The 25,189-nt window shown below is 40.4% G+C and overlaps 1 protein-coding gene and 1 long non-coding RNA gene across 5 annotated transcripts; both read right to left on the bottom strand.

Moving 5' to 3' along the window:
• Positions 1-259: 259 nt before the first annotated feature.
• LOC136293986 (T cell receptor gamma constant 1) lies at positions 260-24,607 on the bottom strand. 3 transcript variants are annotated; one of them, XM_066191262.1, is made up of 6 exons: positions 20,418-20,483; positions 19,985-20,299; positions 9,262-9,306; positions 3,584-3,874; positions 2,075-2,131; positions 260-1,362 (listed from the first exon to the last, which is right to left on the bottom strand). In XM_066191262.1, exons 1-6 carry the CDS (start codon positions 20,458-20,460, stop codon positions 1,229-1,231), a joined length of 885 nt encoding a protein of 294 aa, XP_066047359.1. In that variant the 5' UTR covers positions 20,461-20,483; the 3' UTR covers positions 260-1,228. The 3 variants fall into 3 exon arrangements, with proteins under 3 accessions (XP_066047359.1, XP_066047342.1, XP_066047349.1); XM_066191245.1 differs by lacking the exons at positions 9,262-9,306; positions 19,985-20,299; positions 20,418-20,483 and adding exons at positions 24,133-24,420; positions 24,530-24,607; XM_066191252.1 differs by lacking the exons at positions 9,262-9,306; positions 19,985-20,299; positions 20,418-20,483 and adding exons at positions 24,133-24,420; positions 24,530-24,607 and having other exon boundaries at positions 2,075-2,128.
• On the bottom strand, positions 9,372-11,899 carry LOC136294001 (uncharacterized). 2 transcript variants are annotated; one of them, XR_010722284.1, is made up of 3 exons: positions 11,647-11,899; positions 11,274-11,522; positions 9,372-9,447 (listed from the first exon to the last, which is right to left on the bottom strand). It is a non-coding gene; the product is annotated as an uncharacterized lncRNA (long non-coding RNA). The 2 variants fall into 2 exon arrangements; XR_010722285.1 differs by lacking the exon at positions 9,372-9,447 and adding an exon at positions 10,522-10,607.
• Positions 24,608-25,189: the final 582 nt, after the last annotated feature.

Raw genomic sequence — 25,189 nt, 5'->3', positions numbered from 1 at the left:
GCTGTAGGAGGTAGTCCTGTTGTAGCAACGTTTCCCCTTGGCTTGGCTTAACTGTTTTACAAAGCTTAGCCTTCTGTTTTATAACAGAAAATATTTAACAAACCAGTATTTATTGTTCTATGTGAAAGTGTTCCTATCAACACATTGAAAAGCAGAAAAGTGATGTTTTATGAGAAAAAAGTGAGAAATTTATATGAATAGAGAAATTAATCACCTTTGTACACGCTGTGGAAATGCTGGAGAACAAACACAGGCCTCATAAAGACAACTGGAGGAAAGTTTTTATTGCGATCATCATTACAAACACAGTGAATGTAAATGCTGCAGGGACATATCTCCAAAACCTAGGGCAGTGTTTTGCCCGAAACCAAGCAAGTGATTTACCCCAATTTTTTCCACATAAATTTGAAAGGATTTGTGGAACTGGGAGATTAAGAGTTCAAAATCTCTAGAATTTTTCTTCCTTTGTGAAAATATTTTATCAGAGCTTCACATTTGCAGTTTTGCTCAATTTTAAAAGGTGCCTTTAAACAAGGTGATGTTCATGATCATTGTGATTGTTTTTGGGTTTTTTTAAATAACAATGTACAGATTTTCAGACCATGTCACAGTGGTGGTGGATTTCTTCAATTTCTGCACATGTTCACCTTAGAATTACTTTTATTCTCACCTGATTTCTTCATTCAAATTTCTTCTGTTTACTTTTTGAAGTTTTGTTTAATTGTCTCTTAAAGCACACCACTTCAGAATAATTAATTCCTGATTTGTCGGATACATGAGAGTTCCAACAAATCACTGAAAGTAAAAATGACCCAAACCTGTGAATTTACTGCACAGCAATGCTCCTAATTAAGCCTAAATGCGGTGACAAAACACATCTGTGCTTTATATGTCAAAATCGCTGTTATACCCCTAAACTTCTGGATGCAGAGCTACTTTTGACATAGCTACCTTGTTCATTTTGCAAAATGGATTTGGATTAAAATGCATTATTCCTATTGCCTATCTTCATTCATTATTCAGAAAAAAAAATAGGAAAACCAGACTTTTATAAAAACACTAGCAGAAAAGCAAAATGAGCCTTTATGCACTAATACCAGAAAATTATTTGGGATTTTTGTGTGTGTGTGTGTGTTAAATATAACACCAAGAGCAGGGGAGTCTATTTGGATAAGCATATGGCAAAGTAAATTGAAGATCAATTAATATCCCTTCCTTAAAACAGCATTTATACTTTCTTTCCTTGGTGCTTGGTTGAAGCCCACATTCGGTAGATGAAGAAGAGTACGATTAGATAGTACATGGAGCTCTTCAGAAGAAGGATGATATATACTAAATATGCTGTCCTGTGCATTAACTGATCTGTAACAAATATAAGACAGGAAAGTCTTGTTTAATGTCAATGTTGTATAGCATCCTAAAAAATGAATAGAAATGGAACAATGTAGTCAGTTTACTGCTGCAATTACATTTCTGCACAGCATAAACACGTACAAGATCTGTTCTGTTCTTTAAATGGGTTTGTACTGCTAATGAGTTCTAGACCTAGTGTGTTTCTTAGCACTAAACTGACTCTCAGTGTCACTGGGTTATTATTCCTTGTAAAGACAAGAGCATAACTGTAGTGCTTTCACGACTAGTATGATGTTTGTTTAAATCCTTTTGTGTTGTATTTCTTGAGGATAACTGCTCATGATTCTTCCTAAATATCATTAAGTCAAAAAACATTCTTTGTCCAGTGTTCTGGACAATTTCTAGGCCGATGTAGCATCAGCTGAAGTGTTTAACTATTCCAAGTGTTTAAAAAGTGGTGCTTAATGCAGGCTAATAATCTAGTAGCCCAAACAGCACCTGTAGCATCTTAATAAAGCTACCTGAGAAAGGTAGGAGAGCCCCTTATAAGAAGTTAGTTCAGAGTAGCACTGCAAGGTTTTTGAGTTGCTGACCCCAGACTTGAAAGATTTCCTGTATCCTATGAAGAAAGATGATTTTTGTGATGTTCAGATCATATGTAGCAGTATCTAGCTCTTGCATGACATGCATCACTTTCCCACATTTTAAAGCACTAAATTACCTCTATTAAAAACTGTTTTGCAGTCCTCTTCCTGGGGAGCAGTCTTCACAGAATCTACTGGAAAGAGAGTTTAAATGCCTCAGTTAGGGTTTTCTTTAATTTTAACAAAGATGAATTGAGAAATAGGGGAAAAAAGAGGCAGTACAGGAACAAGGCTGGGAAAATGGGAAGTTAGTATTAAATAAAAAAACTGAGCCTGAAGATTAGTCTGCAAAGCAGATATTAATTTGTAGGATTCTTTTGCAGAGAGAATTTGAAGAGAAGAGATGCTCAAAGAAGTGGCTGGATATTTGTTCCCAGAAGTGGGAGATGTATCTTTGCCCTTTCAGGAATGCATTCATTAGGCTGTTCCTTGGCAAAGTCTCTTTTATTTGGAGCAGGAATCAGTTTGACCACCTGACCTTGTCAGTGAAGAAGCTGAAGTCCATTTGCCTTGACAACCTACTGTTATCAGAAACGCAGAATAATTCAGGTTGGAAGAGACTTCAGTTAATATGTCAATATGTTCGTGTTTGTTCAACAGCAATGAATAATACTGAGGAGTGTATGATCTTTACTTTCCTCCTGGGAATCTTGGTGCTGTTTTTTTCTGTAAAATACATCCTTTTTGTTCTTGAAGTAGCAAATTTGAGTTTGTTCTTGTTTATGTTGTTTGTATGCACTGATACAAAAGTTAGACCTTTATATTGCATCTCTAAATACATCCTCCATCGACATAAACTAAAAGTATATTTTTGTCAGAATATATTTTGAAGGTTGAAATGCAGTTGTTGTTTATGGCCATGCTCTCACTCACTGGAATTAGGTTAATTTATAGCAAGTTAAGCAAAGGTAGGTATGGAGAGAAGATTAATCTAAACCAATTTAGACTTCTTTTCTTACCGATGATTTAAGCAATTTGCATTGAGTACAAGTTACTTTTTCATTAAAGTTGCATTTTCTTTCAGATTTGCCTTTGCATAGTCAATCTTTCCACAATTATAAATGAAATCTTATTTTTATACATGGTTATTAACTTACTATTTCTGGATTGTGGATAAGTAATATTTTTAAACTTGTTTTACATCCTCAGTAATCTCATATTTAACTCCTTAGTTTTTTGTACCTGTGATAATGTTAAGGGATGTCGGAGGGACTTACACCTGTAAGCTATGAGAGATAATACTATTTCCAGAAACTTCTGTAAGATGGAAAGTAACAGACATTTCAGTGCAGACCTGTTGGAGCTGAGCTAGATTACACCTGATGAGATTCATTACTTTAAAATAACTATGATTTTTCCATTACAATGGGATGCTTATTTGGGGACCATAACACAGGCTGAGTTACTTTCCTGGGAAAACTTTGGGTAGTTTCTCCAGTTCTGTAGTTTAGCTATTGTGCCTAGGAGTACAGATGTCTTCATCAGTAATAGAAAGAAATTACATCACTATTACTGTAATTTTATTGTAAAGAAAAATGATGTTTATAATAGTACATCAAATTAAAATTTTAACATGTGGAATATACCTTGTGTTGGCAGTGAAGCCTTTTCCTCTTCATGCTCATATTTGCAGTAGTATTTCTTGTCTTCATTCTCTGCTGGCACAGTTAACCAACTGGCAATTGAGTATTCATCCTCTTTTGTGGGCTGCCAAGGGTCACCTTTTACTACCTTGTGTGTTACTTCCTTTTCATCATCAGTCCATGTCACCCTAATAACTTCGGGGTAGAATTTCTCAATAAGGCAAACGTATACTATCTGATTTTCATGTTTCTTCTGCAGGATTTCAGAGTTTGCTGGTGGTGAACTTCCTTTGTCTGGATGAGTTATTGGAGGAAGGAAATTAACGAAACAGAGAGTTGGGAGATCAGTAGTGTACAGCAAATAAACAGCCAAAAATACAAATTCTGAAGAGCAACATAATAAATGCCTTATCAATAAATATTAATATGCTTGTCCTTTTGAGAAATAATAAGAAATTGGAATACTGTTGAATACTGTTGAATATATCAATAGCTATTAATCTCCCTTGAAACTGAGTTAGAAATCTTAAGGTGGCTTTATCCCATAACCTTCCAAGTAGTACTGCTGTCAGAAAGTGTATTTGCCTGTTCAAGTCTCTGACAATTATTAAATAATAGTAATATTTCCTGAACAAGCTTAATTTATTCAATAAGAGGAATTTAATATTGCTTTACAATATTTATGCAAAAAAAGTACATTAAAATTTTGTCCACAGAATATTAAACATAGACCACCTACCTTTAAAATCTTAACAGTCTTATGTCCCCAGTAAAAGTCCCCACTGCTACATAATGAACATCTGCTATATCTATTAATTTTTTAAAAGTCATTATTAATTTTGTGATTTTTTTTAGGGGGCGAGGGAAGAGAAGACAACAATGACTGCTTTGTTTTTAGGGCATTCCATGTATTTTCCAGGTGAAGATTTTTATCAAGATAGAAAAATGGAATTACAAAATTCCCTAGACACCAAAGGTTGGCAATCCCTTTCTGCCATACTAGATCTGTTAAAATGCTTGAATTAACACATCTGAAAATGAAAAACCGAAACTAAACCATAGCAGAACATGTTATAGATGGATAACATTTTCACATCTAAACAGCGTATCCAGCCAGAGTTGTCTGCATAGATGTTGTGCTTTGGGAAACATGCTCAGTATGAATATATATTAATATTTTTTAAATTAAAAGTGAGCTGCTTCCACAAGCCTATTTGACATACTCTCCATTTCATTTGCCTCTCTGGGTTAAGCCTGCATGCTCTCTGGATTAGGAGGAGACAAATTCATGAAGATTTTGTCCACACTGAGATATGTTTTGATATTATTTAAGTGGATAGTAAATTTAAGGGTCTGATTTATGTAAATGTGAGCTTCTGCAGTGAGTGCATAGGCAGTGCTCACAGGCAACAATTTCTGTCTATGCTTAACTGCAATTGAAGGGTGAATAATTTTCAAAACTCACTTTTGTTACACAGAAAGTACTGCTTAAAACTATCTTTTAAGGCAGCAGAGGCATTTTAGGTGTTCCCTTATCCCACTTTTTCAGTTGAATTCCTATGTAAATCTCTGCCACCGAATTTGAGCAAGTAGATGCATGGGGTTTAAGTTGTGGTCTGACTGATTGGTGCAGTTTTAATGTATTGGGAGAAAACACATTACTAGAAAACGCATTTTTGCCAAAAAACTTCCACTTCTCTGTGAATGATTTGGCTGTTCTAGAGAAATCTTCTACATTGCATTCTCCCTGAAACAACTTACTGATTCTTTGAAGTATTTCAAATTTGGTGTTTAAAGAGAAAGAGGACCCGTCTACCTTCAAAAGGGTGTCTACCTTCCTTATATTAATAATTTCCTTCATTTTAGAGATGTCATTAAAATGGCAATGTGGACTGAGTTCTGTTGTACCAGAAATAAAATTGCTGACAACTTTATAGGTCTCTAACATTAATTTAGGAGTTATTTTATCTTTATGTATCAGTCTTCCCAAGGATGGAAGATAAAAGTAATTTTTAAAATTACGCATTTGTTCCAGAGTTGTATATGTTCACAGGATCATGAAGTAGTTCTTGTCCCAGTGACATTGCACTCTGCAAAGCTTCATTACTATTGTAGAGGTTTCTTTTAGATTTTCAACGTTTAGTAAGTTGTTCTAACTAATTTCAGTACATATAATAGCTTAGTTTGTCATTCTCTTAGGATATCAAGTCTAAATTGAGAGGTGAGAGAGATTCTTCCAACTGTTAGTTCATCCAACTCATTTTAGAGATTTCTGTTATGATTTCCACCTCTGGAGTTGCCAATGTCATTCCATTTACTGGAAAAACACCCTAGGTATATAGCTTACATGAAACACTTAAATTGTACCACAATACTGAGAAAACACATTGCTTGAATAATTGCAGCTGTGTGCGTGTATTGAAGTGTCTAATGTACCTATATGGGTAAATGGATGACAGTGGAGAATGGAAAAATTAAGTTTTGCTTCTGTCTGTCTGTCTATCTATTTGTCTATCTATCTATTCACCTACCTACCTACCCTACATCTTTTAATGTGAGAAAAAATCTTTGTATGCATGTTTCTGAAATAAAAGGATGGAAACCTGTAGAATTTGCTGTAGGTTTTGATGTATTTTCAGGTTGATTCGCAAAGTCTTTGACAAAGAAGTCAAGACAGTTTACACTGGCTCTCCTGGGCAAATTATCTGATTCTTTCTGAAGAATTCTAAAGTAATGAACTTGCACTCGTCAGTCAGTTTTGATTTAGCTAAACATTGGAAAATGTGGTTTACCTTGTTAAACAGTTTTCTAAGGCAGGTTTTAAGAGGTATATAGATATTCCTTTTTAAAATAAAAAATAGGTATGAGCAGATATTTCTTAAGCTAACATTTGTGTTTTCTCTCATGAGACAATGCAGTGAGGCTGTAAACATTGTTTAAACAAAATCCTGGAGATAGGTTCATAACCGATGAGCTATTAAAAAAATAAGTTCAAAATACATGTGTATATAGATTAGCTGTCAAAAGTTTTCTTAATTAAACTCCCCTATGGTTTCTTTATAAGTATCTATAAATAAGATTTATAAGTAAGGTCACTGTGTCTTTAAATTGAAATTTTAGTTCTCACTACTTGGATGATCCCACAAAATGGAGTAATTTTGTACTGACACTCAAAGCTCCTCTGTTCCACTTCAAGCCAGTGGGACCTGAAGGCACTTAGCACACTCAGCTCATAAACAACATTCTTGTCCTGCTTGGCAGCGACTTCAGGGATTATAACTGGTAACGATACAGTATCGTCCTGACCTATGGTGAGCCTTTCCAGATACCTTGAAGAGCTGTCAGCCTTCTTTGCAAAGCTTTCCCATTACAAAACTTTTAAAAACATAAGACTGTGAAAAACTTACTGGAGACAATGAGTTTTGCGCCGGAACCAAATACAAAATACCCTCTCACACTGGTACATTCCCTAACAGAAACAGCCATCTAAAGGATGGGATGACATACAAAGAGACCTGGACAAGCTCAAGAATTGGATCCATGAGAATTTCATAAGGTTTAGCAAGATCAAGTGGTAGCTGCTGCATCTGGGTGGGGGCAACCCCTGGTATCAACACAAGGCTGAGGGATGAACAGATTGAGAGCAGCCTTGGGGAGAAGAACCTGGGGGTGCTGGTGGATGAGAGGCTGGACATGACCCAGCCATGTGCATTTGCAGCCCAGAAAGCCAAATGTGCCCTGGGCTGCATCAAAACCACCATGACTAGCAAGGCAAGGGAGGGGATTCTGCCCCTCTACTTTGCTCTGGTGAGACCCCACCTGGAGTGCGGAGTCCAGCTCTGGGGTCATCAGCACAGGACAGATATTGACCTGTTGGAACAAGTGCAGAGGTGGCCACACATCAATCAGACCCCTCCTGTGAGGAAAGACTGAGAGAACTGGCATTGTTCAGCCTGGAGAAGGGAAGGCTTTGGGGTCATCTAACTGCTCCATTCCAGTACCTGAAGGGAGCCTACAAGAAAGATGGTGAGACTTTTTAACAAGAGCATGTAGTGACAGGACAAGGGGGAATGGCTTCACACTGAAGTATAGTAGGGTTAGATTAAATCTTAGGAAGAAATTCTTTACTGTGAGGGTGGTGAGACACTGGAACAGAGAGTCCAGAAAAGTTATGGATGCCCCATTCCTGGAAGTGTTTAAGGCCACTTTGGATGGAGCCCTGAGCAACCTCATGTAGTGGAAAGGGTCCCTGGCCACAGCGCTGGGATTTAAACTAGATGATCTTTAAGGTCTCTTTCAACCCAAGCCATTCTATGATTCTATGCTTTTGGCCAGAAATGTACCTGATTTAACAGCTATAACATGAATAATAAGATTCTCTTGATTTGGCTTTGTGAAAGTAGGATATTTGTATTCAATCTCAGTTAATGCTGCTATTCACAAAGACCCTTTATCCTAAGTCCTGTTTTTCTCAATTTCTTAATGATTTTAATTTCTTCAGTGTGAGGTAACTACAGCCCTTTTACTCTAATAATGAGTCAAAAACCTTGGCCTCATAAAGACAAAATCCTACAGAATTAGTGATGCTTGAAAATAATTTATTTTAAACTGTATATAGGAAAAACATGGCAATTACCTGATTAGGTAGGTAGGGGTTTCCACTAAAAACAATATGCTTATCATGCCACAGATTTTTCCATTGAATTATAGGTATGATTTACTTGGTTCTTCTGGCATAAATCATTAAACCAATCTTTGCCTGATATGTTACTATAGGTTTATGTATTAACCAGGCTTAAAACATTTGCTAGCAGTACATCCTCTGTCTTGTATTTGTATAGTTGTTCACTTCAGGACTATGGCATTTAAAGCACATGTGGGAAGTGGGGAAAAAAAATTTTCTGCCAATTTCCATTAAAATAAATGTCTCTGCAAGAAAGGCAAAAAAAGGATCACTTCTTCATTATGCAATTATTAAGCAGTATTTCACCATAATTAATACTGAATAATTAATTAATTTGTTAAGTTGTTATTAAGTAATGAGAAGAACATTTGGAGGTACTAATTTATTTCTAATACCAAAGTGTTGTGTATGTGACAAAATAATATGAATAAGTTTTTCACTTTTTGTAGCCTAATTCAAAAAGATTTTTTGCAATGTCCATTTCATACTGCTCTTTGTATCTGTATTAGAAAGAGGTTTTCTTTTTTCCTGCTTAATTCAAAGTAGCTTAATTCTAAAAGATTTTTTGCAATGTCCATTTCATACTGCTCTTTGTATCTGTATTAGAAAGAGGTTTTCTTTTTTCCTGCTTAATTCTCAACTGCTTGATTCCCTGCTAATTCCTTCAGTACAGCTGGAGGAAAGAATGAGGTCTCTGAAAACTATTACAGACCATTTTCCACTAGATTTCTAGGAGAACTATGATCAAAAGTGGCTTGAAATAGCCTCTTTTTAGGCATGTTTGTGATCCTAAACCACTGCATTGCAAATGCCACAAGGACAAATGTAGGAATGGTGAGATGGGGAGTAAAATCCTGCACTAGGAATGGTGCTGACTGAAGATCTAAGTGGGCTGAGTGACCCCCAAGATAGTATAATACTCATCTATACGACCACTCCAAGCTGCTATAGCTTATTGTATGAACAAGATACATACAACTTACAACATACAACTTACCTGAGACAACAAGTTTTGTACCTGAGCCAAACACCTTGTTGTAATAACCAGTCACAGTGAGTAAAGCCTTTATAATATCAGTGAGGCTCAGTTGAGTTTGCATGGGTAAAAGTACCCTTTAAAGAAAATCAGATTTGCTGTTTAATCAGTTTTTAGACCCCAGGAAAGTAAAAAAAGAGCAGTCACCTAAAGTAAACAAAAGTTAAAAATTAAAAAAGGAAAAAATGTGGAATTATTTGAGGGCATGTAAGTTGTTAAATGAACAGGATTCATCTCAACTAATTTGAGTCTTCTGAAAGTTTAGGTGGACGGTGCAGATTTGGCTCTATCTCTGCTTTCTGGAAACAGGCAGCATCACCATAAGATTTATTTGATCAGATGTTGGCAAAGCGATTTGCTCCTAATATACCGCCATAAGATCATACCTAGAACTGGTGAACATTATGCAGAGATCTGAGGAGCATGAGACTACTGACCAATATTTTTGTTACCAGTAACATGAAGCAAAACTGCATTGATTGGAATCAAAATTCCCACTAAAAAGATACACCATTTTCAGCTGCTCAAAATTAGGCAAACTATTTTCATCTCAGATGCTTAGCTGAGCCAAACTACAGGCAAGTATCACAGCACCTAGTGTTTACTTGAAGCAAAATATTTTGAATAGCAGTAATACCTGATAATAAGCAGTTTCTGCAAAAGCTAAGAAGAGAGTGCAGCCTTCCAACTCTGCCTATCTTAAAAGGTGCAACTTACTGGTCTGGGAATATCTCAGATAACTCTCTCATTTTCATTCATAGTCAGATACAGTCCTAAAGAATAATGTTTTGCTTTTCAAAGAATATGTGTGACACAGAGTTTGGACATACTATTTTCAGAATGAATTAAGAATATCACAAGGTTCAAATGTGCATACTTAGAGATAAAAACATTTTTCTGTTCTCCAAATTCTGTCTTTGCCATATTTAAATTTATTTTTATATATAAAATCATAATGAGATAAGTTACAGGTCTCTGCTGCAATAGCTGATGTGTTTCCCCCATTTCATGCATAAAAACAGAACAATTTCATTGTGTTCTGCAAATGCAAATGGAATTGCAGTTTAAGGGGAAAATCCTGCAAAGTATTCAGAATAGTTAGAATTAGGGAGAATGAAAATAGCAGAGCACTTAATGCCAGGCAATATCTAGCTGTACGGAAAAGTATTTCAGAAGTAGTCAAGTTTTATATTTTGTACTTACCTGAAACCCTAAGTTCAGTTCCACTTCCAAATATTTTGACGTCAGGATCCCACAGTCTGATAATGCTTATCAATATCTCCTGCACTGCACTTCTCTTTCATAGGCTACAGAAAAAGTCTCTCTGATTTACAGGCCGGTGATAAATCTTACTGAGTGCTATAGCTGAATTTTCAACATTGACTAGAACGCCATTTCTAGAAATACTTTAATTTTTGTAGCGAGTAAAAAGTTCTGAAAATTTTTGGTCAGAGGCATGGATAAAAACATTTTAAATTACTCTGTAACTCTTCTCAGCAGTTTGCAATTTTACTTAATTATAGCCACCTTAATAATGACATGTAGTTTCTGAGTAACATACTGTAGGCATTGCTATATGCTTTATACTGAAAACAGAATTCATCCTTTTGATTGCATAGCTTCACCACAATTAAAAATAATACAAATGCAAAAGTAAACCAGTTGATTTCAGTAGGTCCAGGAACTAGAAATTTATTATACTCAGGGAATTTTTCTTCCCAATCAATTTAGACCAGACCACCTCTGTCAATAAGAACCTTTTTCATTTCTCACATGCTGTTCTGGGAGTTAACTTTCAAGCAGTTCACTTTTGTTTCCTAGAGCAGGATGAAGCCATCCCAATATTTAAACCTACCTACCCCACTGGGGCACGATTTATCAGGAGAAATTAATTTTCCTCACAGTCTTTCATCTTGATTGTCTGAGAACATGAATGATTTTGTGAAAATCAGTTCAATGATAATGGTACTTACCAGAGACTATAAGCTTTGTTCCCGTGCCAAAGTATTTGATCCAGGTGCTCCACACTATGTTTTGACTTTGCAATAAGCTAGCATGCTCTCTTGATATACCATTGATGAAGCAAATCTCAATTTTTCCCAATCATCCACGGGAGTCTGCATGAAGACCTGGTCCTTGACTGCTGGGAGGTCATCAGGAATTTCAGATGTGCATCTGGATATTCAGCCAATAGCTACTACCCTTCAGAGAAAATCTCTTTCCTGAAATTTAAAAGATTTGTTAGATAACCCCACCACTTAATGTCTTAGAATTAGATTATGGGGGTTTTTTGATTTTAGACAGCAAATAAGAACACGGAGTTCTGCATGTAAAAAGAGCACATACCTTCAGGTGAAAATCCTGCTCTTTAACAAAGGAGCTCTTTACCTGCAATTACATGACATCAAGTACTACTAGCATGGAGTTAATTTTTTATTGTCTGAACACAGAAGAGGGAAAGGAAGGAGAGCCAGCACCAAAAGAATTATGAAGGTGTCTCTGTGCTGCATGTTGCATTATCTTGCCCCAAGTAGGTGGTTATTGTCTGCCCATCTCTGAAACCACTCCAGGCTTTGCTACAGCAGCTCACTGGCAGCTTTTTATATACTAACTGCTGGGAGAAGGAGGCTTTTCCTTGTGCAGGTTTTTTTATAAAACAGTCCAAGATAACATCAGAGGAGTCACTAGTACTGTCAATCAAACAGCCTGCATGCTTAGTTTGGCATTTAAAATAAACTGAGTTAGAGCACTTCTGTTCTAGTTCAATCTTGTGGCATACTGACTGCAAAATTATGTTGAGAAATTACTGTTTGTGGTAAGAGGGAGGAACTAGAGGGTGAAGGTATGACAGCTGAAGTAGGTGTAAAAACCCAAGTGGTCTACTTTGAAGTCTTCTGGGCAGAAACATCCTATTCACAACCACAAATTAAGGGCAGGAGTGATAAAGACAGAATGATGCTGAATGTGTTTTTCCTGCCATGGTCTTAGACATGCAGTGAAGGAAACCACCTACCTCGGCTCTGGCCAGACAGGGTAATTTTTGCAGTAGACAGGAGAGTGCATGGCTAGGACACACAAGTTATTCTACATCACCTCACCTTATTGCTGGATGGGGGGGAAGGGAGTCTCTTCTGGGGGAGAAGGGGTTCCTTCTGATCAAGTACATGTGGAAGAGGGAGCAGTTGGGTAATGCTGGTTCCAGGCTGGAGGGAGCAGTCAGCTAATGCCAGTTTCAAGCAATCACGTGGGAATTGTATTTTGTGTTGCACACTTCATTATTAAAATTGTTCCTGTTATTGTTGCTTTCTTATCTCTTTGCTGTTTCCAGTAAATTGTTCTTATCTCAACCCATGATTTTTACCTTCTGTGCCTTCAATTCTCCTCTCCAACCCTTCACAAGGGAGGAGGGGGAGCAAGCAAGTGTAACATGGTTTGAAGAGTTTCAGTGGGAGCACTACACTGGGGAGTACCATTCCTAAACCATGACAGCCTTAATTTGTGTCCAAATGGAGTATGAAATGTTGAGATAAAAACAGTTCTGTCCAGAGCCAGTTGAAAACAAATTTCATCCAGGCATTTATTAAGTATGGAGCCACTGGTTACAATTTTGCTTTTTCTGTTCATGTGGTTATCGTACCTAACCCTATATATATTCGTGTATGTGATCCTTGCAGTGCTCTTTTGGAGAGCAGGGAGAAGGATCATGGTTGCTTTGTTGATGTATTGGGGGATATTAGCTAGTGACATGACAACATCAAGATCAATGAGGGACATTTCAGATGTGTATTCAGTGTTTCTCTCTTACCCTTACCTTGGGCACAACCTTTGGGGGTCTACTAATAATCATAGCCATTTTTTGGAAGGAAAAGGAGAGGACAATTTTCCCAAGATTTTCACCCCCTTTTCCAGCTTCAGGCTTGTTACAACAGCTTGTAAGAATTTTGAATTTCCCTTGGATGTTAAAGAAAACATGTTCTTTCCGCAAAGTCTGCCAGGTCCCCTCAGTGTGGTCCACACAAAGTTTAGAGTCAGGACAGAGATTTATAGGGAGGTTATTCAGAGATCTAACTTGAGGGTGGATAGTCATGAGTGCCATGAAATATAAGAGAAAATGGGCCAGCTTTTGAAGGATTACTCTGCTCCAATGTTGTGGATGTTCACCCCTGAACATCTACAGGACCCTGGCAGAGGTGTAGCTTACTGCAATGTCCCCTGCCTACTTTTTACTGGACACAGTTCAAAACTAGACAGCACCCTCAGGGGGAAGAGGAGGAAAACAGGTCAACAAGCACTGTGGCCACTCAAACTGCAGCTGAATGAGAGGAACAACCCATGCTAGTACAGAAGAAGAAATCCAAGACAAAATCAGTTTGTTTAGTGAGGGTGAAGAATAGGGCCCTCACAACAGGAGGAAGAGACAAGACTAGAGATAAACACCTAATCCCTATCCCAGTGAGGTGCGAGATATGTGAAAAGATTTCAGCTGCCAGTCAGGAGAGCCCCTGGTGACCTGCCTGCTCTGATGCTGTGAAATTGTGGCCCACAAAATGACAGTAGATGGTAGTTCACCCAAGCAGCTGAGATCCTTGTTCTGGGATCTGGGCATTGGCAAGGGGATTGGAAAGAAGATTGAAAATTTCAGCCTCTGGAGGAGACTCCTGTCAAGCGGAAGGGAAAGGATCCTTTCATCCTCTCAAAGATGATCCAATAGGGTACCAAAGTAGGTGGAATGCCGTGAAAAAAGGTATCCAGTAACTGAGTGAATTAGCTCTGTTGCAGGTAATCTGTAGGGTTCAAATAACAAGCAGTCCCTTATCCAGTGTACACAATGTATGTGGCAGAAGTTTGTATGGAGCTTGCCACCATCGTACACCAACCCTTTGGCATCTTTTTCATTGATGTCAATGAAAGAAGAAGAAATATTGCTCCAATGTTTCTTTCTGCCAACTCCGACAATAAGCTCATCTTTCTTCCTCCTTACGAACCTATGCCTTGGCTGTGGAAACCACTGCCCAAGACTTCAGACGGACTCAAAAGATTCAAGCATGTTAAAGAGGAAATGTCTGATGTCCTGCCAGTATGGACCAGAGTCTCTTCTATTGGGAGCATGCACCCCCCTGCTCAAAAGAGAGGTACATACCGCAAGGTAACCTAGAGGTGGTTTTACCTGTATGACCACAGAGAGGACACGAGGAAGAACCTCTGCTCTAGCAGCACAAGTACGTGTGCTGGTTTAAAAAAAAACAGCTGGAAAACTAAATCCCGTTTAAGCTTCTCTTTCCCCCCCCAACCCCCTCTTAGGAGAGACTAAAAGCAGAGATTCTGAGTTAAGAACCATTTACTTGAGAAAAAACATGAATGAAATAAGAAAAATTAACAGTAACTATATTGAAGTACACAAAACAAATGTGATTTACATACAGAAGGTTATTCACCAAGCATGACCCTACACAACCTGAGACAAGAAAGAAAGTGAGGCCTAGCCCCTCCTCCCGTGCACTGGGCCACATGGCACCTGGGAAGGTAGTCTGAATGGGAGCTATGCTGCTGAAAAACACTGGCTCCATCAGTTGCAGCAGAGGTCCCAGTGCAGGGGTCTCTCTCTCCCCAGGGCCGTGGTTGTCCCTGTGGTGGTCTCAGTGGGCATTGCAGCTTGCACTGGGGTGAAGAATTAACAGCAACAGTAGCAGCAGCTGTGGCAGTAGCAGCATTTACCCCTTTTGAGTTTCCAATGGCTATGTATTTAAGGGAATGTCTTGGTTTGGGAAGACAGGTATCTGCCAGGTAAAAGCTGGAGTTTTCTTTGGAATGGAGAGTGTAAATCCCCCCCCCCCCCCTTTTTTTTTTCCAATTATAAATTTACAATCAGAGGCTCATAGGCAAAGATTTGGGAAATAGGAATAGCAGTTCTTTACTAGTATGTATTACAAAGCAAGCAAACAAACAAACAAAAAAAAAACCCCAAACAACTACAGCATTAATAACAAAAGAAAACAGTACCAAGAACTTTGAGGGCTTTGTTTCACAAAACCCAGGGCAGTTTGGTCTCAGTGCCCCTGCAGGATCCTCAGAGCACCAAGCTGAAACAGTGGAAAGTCCCAGGCTAGTAGCTGGGATGGCAGGGTGTCCCGGCAGGCAGGAGCAGGATGTCCCAGCAGCCAAGGGGTGTAGGGTCACACTGTAGCAAGAGGAGCAGCGCCGAAGAAGCCGAAGGCGAGGCAGAGCTGGCCCAGCTCCCGCGGGTGGCAGAGGAGGCTCAGGATTCAGGCCAAACCGGTGATAGTAGATTTTCCAGGACTGGATCCCTTTGGCCACAGTGAAACTCCTCCAGCCAGCAACAGCCCAGCCGTTCTTTCTCCCTGAACGCCAAAAAAAGAAGAGCTGGCAGCTGCCTCAAGCTCTGCCCTTTACCTGCAGTTATCTCCCCCTTCAAACTTTGTCCACCTCTTTGTTTCGGTTAAGTACTCTCAAGTATCCAACACTTGGTCTCCTTGGTAACTTGTGGGGAAAAAATCCTTTAGAGAAAGAAGGAACAAACCTAACCCCCAACAGGGAACAGTTTATTCTTTCCCATAGCCAAGGTGAGACTGGCTGCTTCCAGGTTCTGACGGTTCAGCATTTCCTGCTGCAACCAAGCTCCCACCATGATGTGAATGGTATGGAATTAAACAGTGTTAGAAGCTCCACACCTCTTTTTCAGCTTTTACCCAGGACAACCTCTGCAGGAAATTTTTTAAGGATAAATGTCCCTCCAGTTTACAGTGGGCAAGTCCTCAGAAAAAAATAGGAGGGCTGATGTTGCTTCTGATCCTCTTGAAGGGACCTCCAGTTCATGTTTACAAGAACTGAGAAATCAGTACTGTAACCAGAACTAGAGGCACCTCTAGCCAGGTGGAGTAAAGGGACAATCAGATCTATTGGACTGTATGAATCCAATGGCCCAACACAAGAGTGTAAGGCTTTAGTTGACACCGGAACACAATTTGCCCTGATGCCGTCAAGATCTGTAGGGGCAGAATCTATCTCTATTACTGTTGTGACAGGGGGATCCCAACAGCTGACAGTACTGGAAGCTGAGGTGAGCCTTACTAGGTACAAAGGGCAAAAAGATCCTATTCTGATTGGTCCAGAGGTCCCATGTGTCCTTGGCAGAGATTACCTTGGGATAGAGTATTTCAAGGACCCAAGAGGGCACTGTTGGTCTTTTGGGATAGCTGCTGTGGAAACAGAGGAAATTAGGCAACTGAATACTTTGCCTGGTCTCTCTGAGGACCCTTCTGCTGTGGGACTGCTGAGGGTGGAAGAACGACAGGTACGGATCACATCCACAACAGTACATCATCAACAATATCGCACCAACCGGGACTCTGTGACCCACATCCATGAGACAATTCATGAACTGAAGAGCCAGGGAGTGGTCAGCAAGATTCACTCACCCACTTAATAGCCCCATATGGCCAGTGTGTAAGTCCAATGGAGAGTGGAGACTGACAGTGGTATGGACAAAGTCACACCACCACTGAGTGCTGCTGTGACAGACCTGCTGGAACTTCAGTATGAACTGGAGTCCAAGGCAGAAAAGTGGTGCCACCGTGGACATTGCTAATATGCTTTTCTCCATTCCTTTAGTAGCAGAATGAAGGCCACTGTTTGCTTTCACCTGGAGGCATGTCCAGTACACCTGGAATGGACTGCCCCAGGGGTGGAAAGAGCCCCTCTATTTGCCATGGACTGACACAGACTGTACTGTAAAGCAGTGTGTCTGCAGAATACTTGCAGTGCATTGGTGGCATTATTGTGTGGGGCAACACAGTAAAGGAAGTTTAAGCAGAAGAGGAGGAAGAGGCTCCACCACATAATCATCTATCAGAAAATGAAAGCGATCTCTTTACTGATGGCTTCTGCTGTATTGTAGGGATACACTGATAATGGAAAGCTGATGTATGGAGTCCCACATGGTAAGCCACAGAAGTTATTGAGGGACAAGGTGCATCAAGTCTGTATGCAGAGCTGAAAGCTGTCTAGCTGGATTTAGATTTCACTGAATGAGAGAAATGGTCAGTGCTCTACCTACACTGACTCATGGATGATAGCAAATGTTCTGTGGGGGTGGATTGAGAGATGCAAAAAGAATAATTGGAAGTGCAGAGGTAAATGCACCTGGGCTGCTGAACTGTGGCAAGATATCACTGGCCAGGTAGAGAAGCTGGTTGGAGAAGTACATCATGTAGATGCACAAGTGCCCAAGAGCTGGTCACAACAACAGACAAGTGGAATGGGCTGCCAAAATTAAAGTGTCTGAGATGGATCTTGACTGGCAAGGATGAATTATTTCCAGCTCAATGAGCCCATGGCACCTCAGGTATCCGGGAAGAGATGCAACATACAGATCAACGGGTGGACCACCCCTTGATCAAGGGGTGGACCTAATCATGGACATTATCTTCCAGATTATCCACAACTGGGAAACATGTGCTGCAATCAAGAAAGTCAAGAGGGTGAAGCCTCTGTGCTATGGGGAGCCATGGGCAAAATATAAATATGGGGAGGTCTGGCAAATTGATTGTATTGCACTCCTGCAAACCCACCGAGGCAAGTGCTACGTTCTTACAATGGTAGAAGGAACCTCTGGATGACTGGAGACATACCCTATGCCTCATGCCACCGACAAGGCCATTGTCTTGGGCCTTGAAAAGCAAGTTCCGTGGTTATGTGGCATCTCAGAAAGAAATGAGTCAGACAATGGGACTCATTCTAAAAATGGCCTCATAGACACCTGGGCCAGGGAGCACAGCATTGAGTGAGTATATCACATTATCTCTCATGCACCAGCCTCTGGGAATTGAATGGTACAATGGAGTATTAAAAACCATATTAAAAGCAATAGGACTTTCAACCATTGGGATCTATGTTTGCCAGAGGCCACCTAGTAAGTTAACACTAGAGGCTCTACTAATTGAGCTTGCCCTGCCCCATCAAAGCCTCCACACAACAGAGAAGGGAATAAAGTCCCCATGGTGCATATAAGGAATGTATGTTAGAGTAGACAGTTTGGATTACTCCTGCCTCAAGCAAAGGCAAAGCCATCAATGGGACTGTTTTTGGTGAAGGACCTGGGTGCACATGGTGGGTAATGTAGAGGGACAGGGAAATGCAATTTGTTCCTCAAGGGGATTTGATTTTTGGGTAAGAACAGTCTGTAATGTTGAATTGCATAATATCAGTTGCTGAATGACACTGCCACTGTATGCCATAACCATCATGGACAATAAGCATGGACTGCTCCAAAAACAACAATTGTGAGCTCCTGATGCAGCTTGCAACCACCGAACAGCACACCAGACCTCCTGCCCTGGAAGACACCTAGGACAGATAGAACTCACAGTCATGGACTAAATGAACTCAACAAACATCTTGGAGGGATGGCCATTGACTATAGAAATTATATTCACACTTTTGTATTTATATAGATATGTGTATATATGCACATATCTGGAAGGTGTAGGATCTGACTATGATGTAGATGGTATAAATAAAGAGTGGCTTTATGTCCTGTTTTTGATGAAGACAGGGTTAATTTTTGCAGTAATCGGGAGGGGCACCTGTATTCTATACCACCTTTTGTCACTGCTGGGAGCAGGGGAAAAGAGGGTCTCTATTGGCAGGGATATCATGGCAGTGGTTTGTGTTTTACATGGCTCTGTGTGGTGAGTTCTTGTGCATGAATCATTTGCCTCTTTCTTGTACAATCTCATTGGTATTGCTGCTGTTACTGTTCCTTTTCCCATTGCATTGCTGTTTCCAGTAAATTGTTCTTATGTCAAACCATGATCTTTTCCTTTCGTGCCTTCTGTTCTCCTCTCTAGCTCACTGCAGGTGGGAGGGGGAAAGGGAAGTAGGAGTGAGGGAGCAACACAAGGTTTGGAGTGATTCAGTGGGAACACAACTGGGGAATACCATTCCTAAAACATGACAATTCTATTGGTCTTAACATGAAATGGAGGAAGATAATGGTTGTAAGTAGCACATCATCAGCTCTGGTAGGTAAGACACTTTAAATCTCTAATTTAAACTGGTCTGCATGGAATTTTGTGGTAGCTGAATTAGGGTAGACAGGGCTTACAGTTTTTCTAACAGCTTATAGTTGCTTTCATGTACAGCAGGGAAGATTACATGGGGAAACTTTTTCTCAAAAGTGCTTGGCAGTGCAAGCATATCATTCCCACCACCGAGGTACTTCCTTCAGCACACTGTATTTGTTTTCTGCCTACTCTTTCTATGGGAGAAAAGTGGCCAGACTAGAAGATTACTGCTTCTCTGTTTGCCCCCCTAAAGTCTACCAGAATTATGTCATGGCTGTGTAAACAGCACCAAAGGAACAGATAAGTGTCCAGTACTTATATGCTAAGTTTTAAGGCAGTGAAGACTTCTTTTGCCCTTGAAATAGTAGATGTGTGTTGAAGACAGGAGTGTTAATGATAAACCAGACTTTTTATAAAGTCCTTTGAGAAGGACATTTATGTGGGGTTACCCACTCTTTTGGAGTAGCAGAAAAAGGTTGGGCCTTTCAGCAGCTTACTCAGATGTAGTGAAAATACTGGTGAAGTGGCACAGTTACAGCCTTGTGGTTCAGACGTTGTGGGTGGTTTTTTGCCTTGATGATCTGTGTTTCTATCACAGTGAGGATCCCAGTAGGCACAGTAGTAAGTAGCAGCATCATCTGGAATTACATCTTTTATTGTAAGAACGCATCGCTTCTGGAGAGAACTTCTTTCAACTATGTATCTGTTTGCTTGAAAGCTACTTTCAGTGGTAACTTTGTCTCCTGAAACAAACAGAAGCCTCCCAGGAGCTTCACCCGCTTTCTGCTTATACCAGTGTATGACGGTGCTATCAAAATTTGCCACTAATGTTTGAATTTCACATGTCATCCGTGCACTTTTTTGGAACTTGGTGATGGATATCGGACTCTGCATGGGAATTTCCTGTGCAAATCCATCTAGGAAAGAGAAAAGGAGAAATTTTTCATTAGCTGGAATTCAGGGATTTGGAAAGATGCCTGTTAGCAAAGCCATGGGTGCCTGCAAGGAAAGGTAGGAAAATAAGGCAGTACTTACAAGACCAAGAGGCTGTGGCCACAAGCACTGCCAGCAGCAGCATGTTTGCTTGTCACGCTTTGCTCTCAGTGAAATTCAGAGGAGGATGAAAGGGACTCTAAATGGGAACTGTGTTGTATAGAAAGAGGAGGTGGCTCTCTTGAATGGTCTTCGTGACGAATCTTCTGTGTGCAAGCAGACGAAATCTTCTGTGTGAAGCAGTCTTTACAGAAAACCCTCTCCAAGCTACCAAATATTAAAATTGGAAAGAAGGCTGTAGTCCTGTCTGCTTTTCAAGTAAATATGGGAAATATTGATAAAATTTAAAGGTTGTGGCCCTATAAAACCCTAGTCAAAGCGACTGAGAAAAGGTTGCAAGCAAGAGCATGTCCAGATATGGACATGTTCCATCGTCCATGTGGAGTGAAGGTTTTAGCCTGGAGGTTACCCTGGTGGGCAGTGAGTACCTCACCTGAGGGATGCAGAGAGGTGCACAGTGTCAGAGCAGGTGAAGACTGCCTTTTGCTGCTTCAGCTTAGTCACCTAGATGCAAGGTGCAGAAGCGCCCAGGGTGCCCCTGTGCTGGTACTGCCCTCCACAAAGCTGAAGACCATCAACCTGCAGTGACTGCAGTGACTGCAGAAGCTCAACTGTGGGGACTTGCCCTTGCTTTGATTTGGGGCACGGGAGGAAATACACAGTCACAGGATTTCAGTTTCATAGCTTAACTTAGATGCAAACATTTCTTGGAGAAAAGGCTGGAAAATAAAAGAGAACAGCTGTTGTCAACAGCCGTTGCAGAGAGACATCTTAGTGAATGGGTCTGATGCTGTGAGGTCTCCCCTGTGACTGGTGAGCCTGGGCTGTTGGTCGATGGGAGTGAAGATGGGTTGCTTTGTTCTCCCTCCTGCTGGCACATGACCACATACAGCACGCTGGTGGTAATCACGTTGCTAAGTGCTTTGGAAAGGTGCATGTGAATGCAGAGCCCTGAGGAGGGTGAGGCAAAGAGAGACAACTGCCTCTGTGTGGTGGCAATGGAAAAAATCGCCCTCTTCCCAATAAATAAATGTGGGAAGACCTGTTTAATTTTCTGCCAGGCCACCCTGAGGTGTAGGGAGGGAGAGTGAAGGAAGAGATCACTTATAGCAGCAGTCTCCTGCGTGGGCAACTATAGCTAATCAGAGTGAAAACTGCATTGGCTATTGTACGTTGAGGACCTGAAATCAAGCTGCTGTTGCCAAAAACTACCATGTATGAAACAGTAGCAGTATATTGCTATTCTTCTGATCACAAAGCAGAAATCTGTCAGGCACCCAATTCCAGATGAAGAGTAAAGGAATATGTCAGTGACTGGATCACAAATGATTAAATGCCAAATTTACAGACACTGTTATTTGTACTGTAAGCTTTCTAACCCAGTAAGTCTCCAAGTAGGAATAATTACTAGCCAAACATGATAGTGCCTATACCAAGAAGACACATGCAGTGGCTGGAATATTGTTTTACAAAAGACCTTTCCAGGTTCAAATTATTGCCTAATAGACTTGCTACTGATGGCCAAAACCTATTTTGCAAAGAGCTTTGTTATCTGAAGGTATCTAAATAATTCCTCCTTGTATATAAATGCTGACTAATCCTGATCACCTTCTTCACCTTCCTGTCTGTAAATGGTTTCCAGGATTAGTGGCACTATCACCTTACCACACTGAGATAGGGCTAACCTGACTGTAGTTCCCTAGGTTTTCCTTTTTCTCTTTCTTGATAATAGGAGTGACATTTGGTTTCTTCTGGTCTTCAGGTACCTGTGCAGATTGTTGTGACCTTCCAAAGGTAAGAGTGTCTTTGCAAAGGCATTGGCCAGCTGCCTCAGCACTTGTGGGTACATTACATCAGGCACCATGGATTTAGGTGTGCGCAGTTTAAGTGCTCACTAGCCTGATCCTCCTTCACCAAAGGCTATGTCTTTCTTGCTCCAAACTTTCCACCTGATCTCAGGGGCCTGGGATATCTGAAGGCTATTCTTATGGGTAAGAATAAGAATTTGCTAAGGCAAAGGAAATACTCAGTACCTCAGGTTTTCTCATGTCATACACCACCAGTTTCTTCGCCACTTCCAGAAGCTTTCCCTTTTTCTTTTGCTGCTGCTGTATCTGTAGAATCCTTTCTTGTTCCCCTCTACATCATACACCAAATTCAATTTTAGCTAGTTTATTCCTTTCCTAAGCCCATTCCTACATGGTTGGGCAGCAGCTCCATACTTCTCCAGGATCACCTGCCCCTGATTCCACCTCTTTTATACTTCATTTTTATGGCAAAATAAAGTCAGCAGCTTTTTGCTCACTCTTGAGGTACTCCTGCTGCCTCTACTTGATTTTCTAGGTGTCAGACTGGACCTTTCTTGAACTTGGAAAAGATTATTAGATATCAGCTGTTATTTCTGGACATTTCTCTCCAGGGTTGTATCCAGTGTGATGCTTCCAAGTGGATCTCTGAAGAACTTTAAAGTCTGCTCTCCTGAAGTCCTGGGCTGAGGTTCTGCCTTTTGCCCTGCTTCCTTCTCTCAGGAGTCTGAATGCCACCGGCTCATAGTCACTGCAGTCAAGACTGCCCTGACCTTTCCATCCACAATGAGGTCCTTATTGGCTGCCCAATCATCTATGTCAGGAGATTGCTGCCAACTCACTCCTGAAACCTCCTAGATTGATTGTGAGAAATTCTCAGATCCAACAATACAATGACAAAAGGCAGGTTGACTGAAGTTAACATCTGAGGTCCCATGTACTACAATATATTTTTCAAATAGTTGAAGAGGACATAAACATCCATAGCAAGATGTTATATACTCAAACCACATAGAAACTCAAGGAAAAAAAAATGTTCAGAGCCTGTAGAAATACAAGTCCATCACTGTGGAGGTATTTGTGCTCATTTTTAAAGGATACTGAACATATGCGCTCCAATTCAGAAAATGTAAGACGTAAAATTATCTCAGTGTTTTGACCCAGCTTTAAGGAAAATGTCAGTTTTCGTGGAACCAGTCTTTGTAGAATCTGATTTCTGAAACTCAGTGCACTTAAACAAAAAGCTTGGAGAGTCTCTGCTTGTCTGCAGCATAGCTCATGGCTGAAAACATCAATTTATGCCTTGGACATATCAAATGAGGAATTGTGACAATAAAATTAGGTTTTCTGGGCTGTTGTAGGACTTTTTAGTGACTGAAGGGAGGCAAAAGAAAAATATGAAGGAGGATGTGAAAGATCAGCTGGTCTTCCCCCCTTCCTTCCTATTCCTGTCTTTTTTTCAAGAGAAAATACTGAGGGATGAAGAAATGTTGCTCTGCTTGCTAGGATTTTAGCTGAGAAGAGAAATCTATAATTCACACACAGAGACAGACTGTGTTCACTGTCAGGTGAGTGCTTTAAGTAAAATCCAGCCTTCATTTTAAGAGCAATATTTCATATATTTATCTTAAAGTGACAGGCAGGCTTCACTTTCTGGATGTTGCAGATAAATCTGCATACTGAAATGATATACTGATTGTCAACATCAGATATTTAACAGTTTTCATAAGACTGTTGTTTTTCCTCTCCTGCTGCAGAAAATCATGAAAGGGGTGGAATAAAGAAGAGTTCACAGCTTTTTTACAGCTCACAGCTTGCGGTTCAGAGTACAAAGAGTCTTTTTGTAAGGCTTATCTTTGCCCAACTAATGCTGTGGTAAAACCAGTACGCACAGTAATAAATACCAGAATCCTTTGGAGTTACAGAACTTATGATGAGACCATATACAGGCTGAGTAGGATCATTCCGAACTTGAAATCTAATTTTATCTTTGCTGTCATCAAAAACAGGTGTCCCTCTAGACAGGTACAGGATCCTCTTTGGCTGCTCTCCAGGAAGCTGCCTGTACCAGTGCACGTACACTTCGCTTTTGTCCAGTCGACATGACATGCTGGTAGATGTGCCCTTCATTTGCTTCTGCAGCTCTGGGGTCTGCACTGGTACTGACTGCGTGTCTACACCTGGAAGTGAAAGCAGAGAAATTGCGTGAGGGGAGAAACTCCTGGAGTTTGGTACCAGGCCTATGTTCACTGTAGACAGGAAGGAGAGAGGGGAGGAAAAAGGTCTTACAGGACCAAAATGAAGTTGCAAGAAGGACTGGAAACAGCAACATACTGCCTTTGCAGATTAGACCTGAAAATGAAATAAATAGAGACAGAAATGTTATAAAGCCTTTCAGGCGGACAAAGCATTAAATGACTGGGAGGAGGAAATTACTCATTCAGCACATCCAATGGTCGTTCTTTAACTCACTACCACAGAGGGTGTTAAATTTACTGACAAGCTAAACCACAGCAGGAACAGCATAGAAAGAACAAAAAATACTCAATCTAAAAAAACCTTTTTAATCTACCTACCTATTACACTTATATCAGACTTGCCTACTGAGCACACACATAAAAACCCAAATTGTTCAGCCTGGCCCTTCCCAAGGATGTTGTCCTCTTCTCAGACACCTCGAATCTGTCCCAGAAAAATGTTCCACCAGCCTTAGAATTTCAGAGAATCATAGAATAATAGAATGCTTTGGGTTGGGAAGGACTTAAAAGATCATCTAGCTCTCACCTCCACCCCATGGGCAGGGATGTCACCCTCTAGGTCACGTTGTTCAGGGTCCCATCCAACCTGGCCTTGAACACATCAAGGGATGGAGCACCTGGATCTTCTCTAGGTAGTCTGTTCCAGTGCCTCATGACTCTCAGAGTAAAGAATTTCTTCCTAACATCTACT

Source organism: Chamaea fasciata, unplaced genomic scaffold, assembly GCF_029207755.1.
Source record: "Chamaea fasciata isolate MVZ Bird 193981 ecotype frontalis unplaced genomic scaffold, bChaFas1.0.hap1 SCAF_1, whole genome shotgun sequence".
NCBI classification, from domain to species: domain Eukaryota; kingdom Metazoa; phylum Chordata; class Aves; order Passeriformes; family Sylviidae; genus Chamaea; species Chamaea fasciata.
This window is presented reverse-complemented; position numbering and strand designations above follow the sequence as displayed.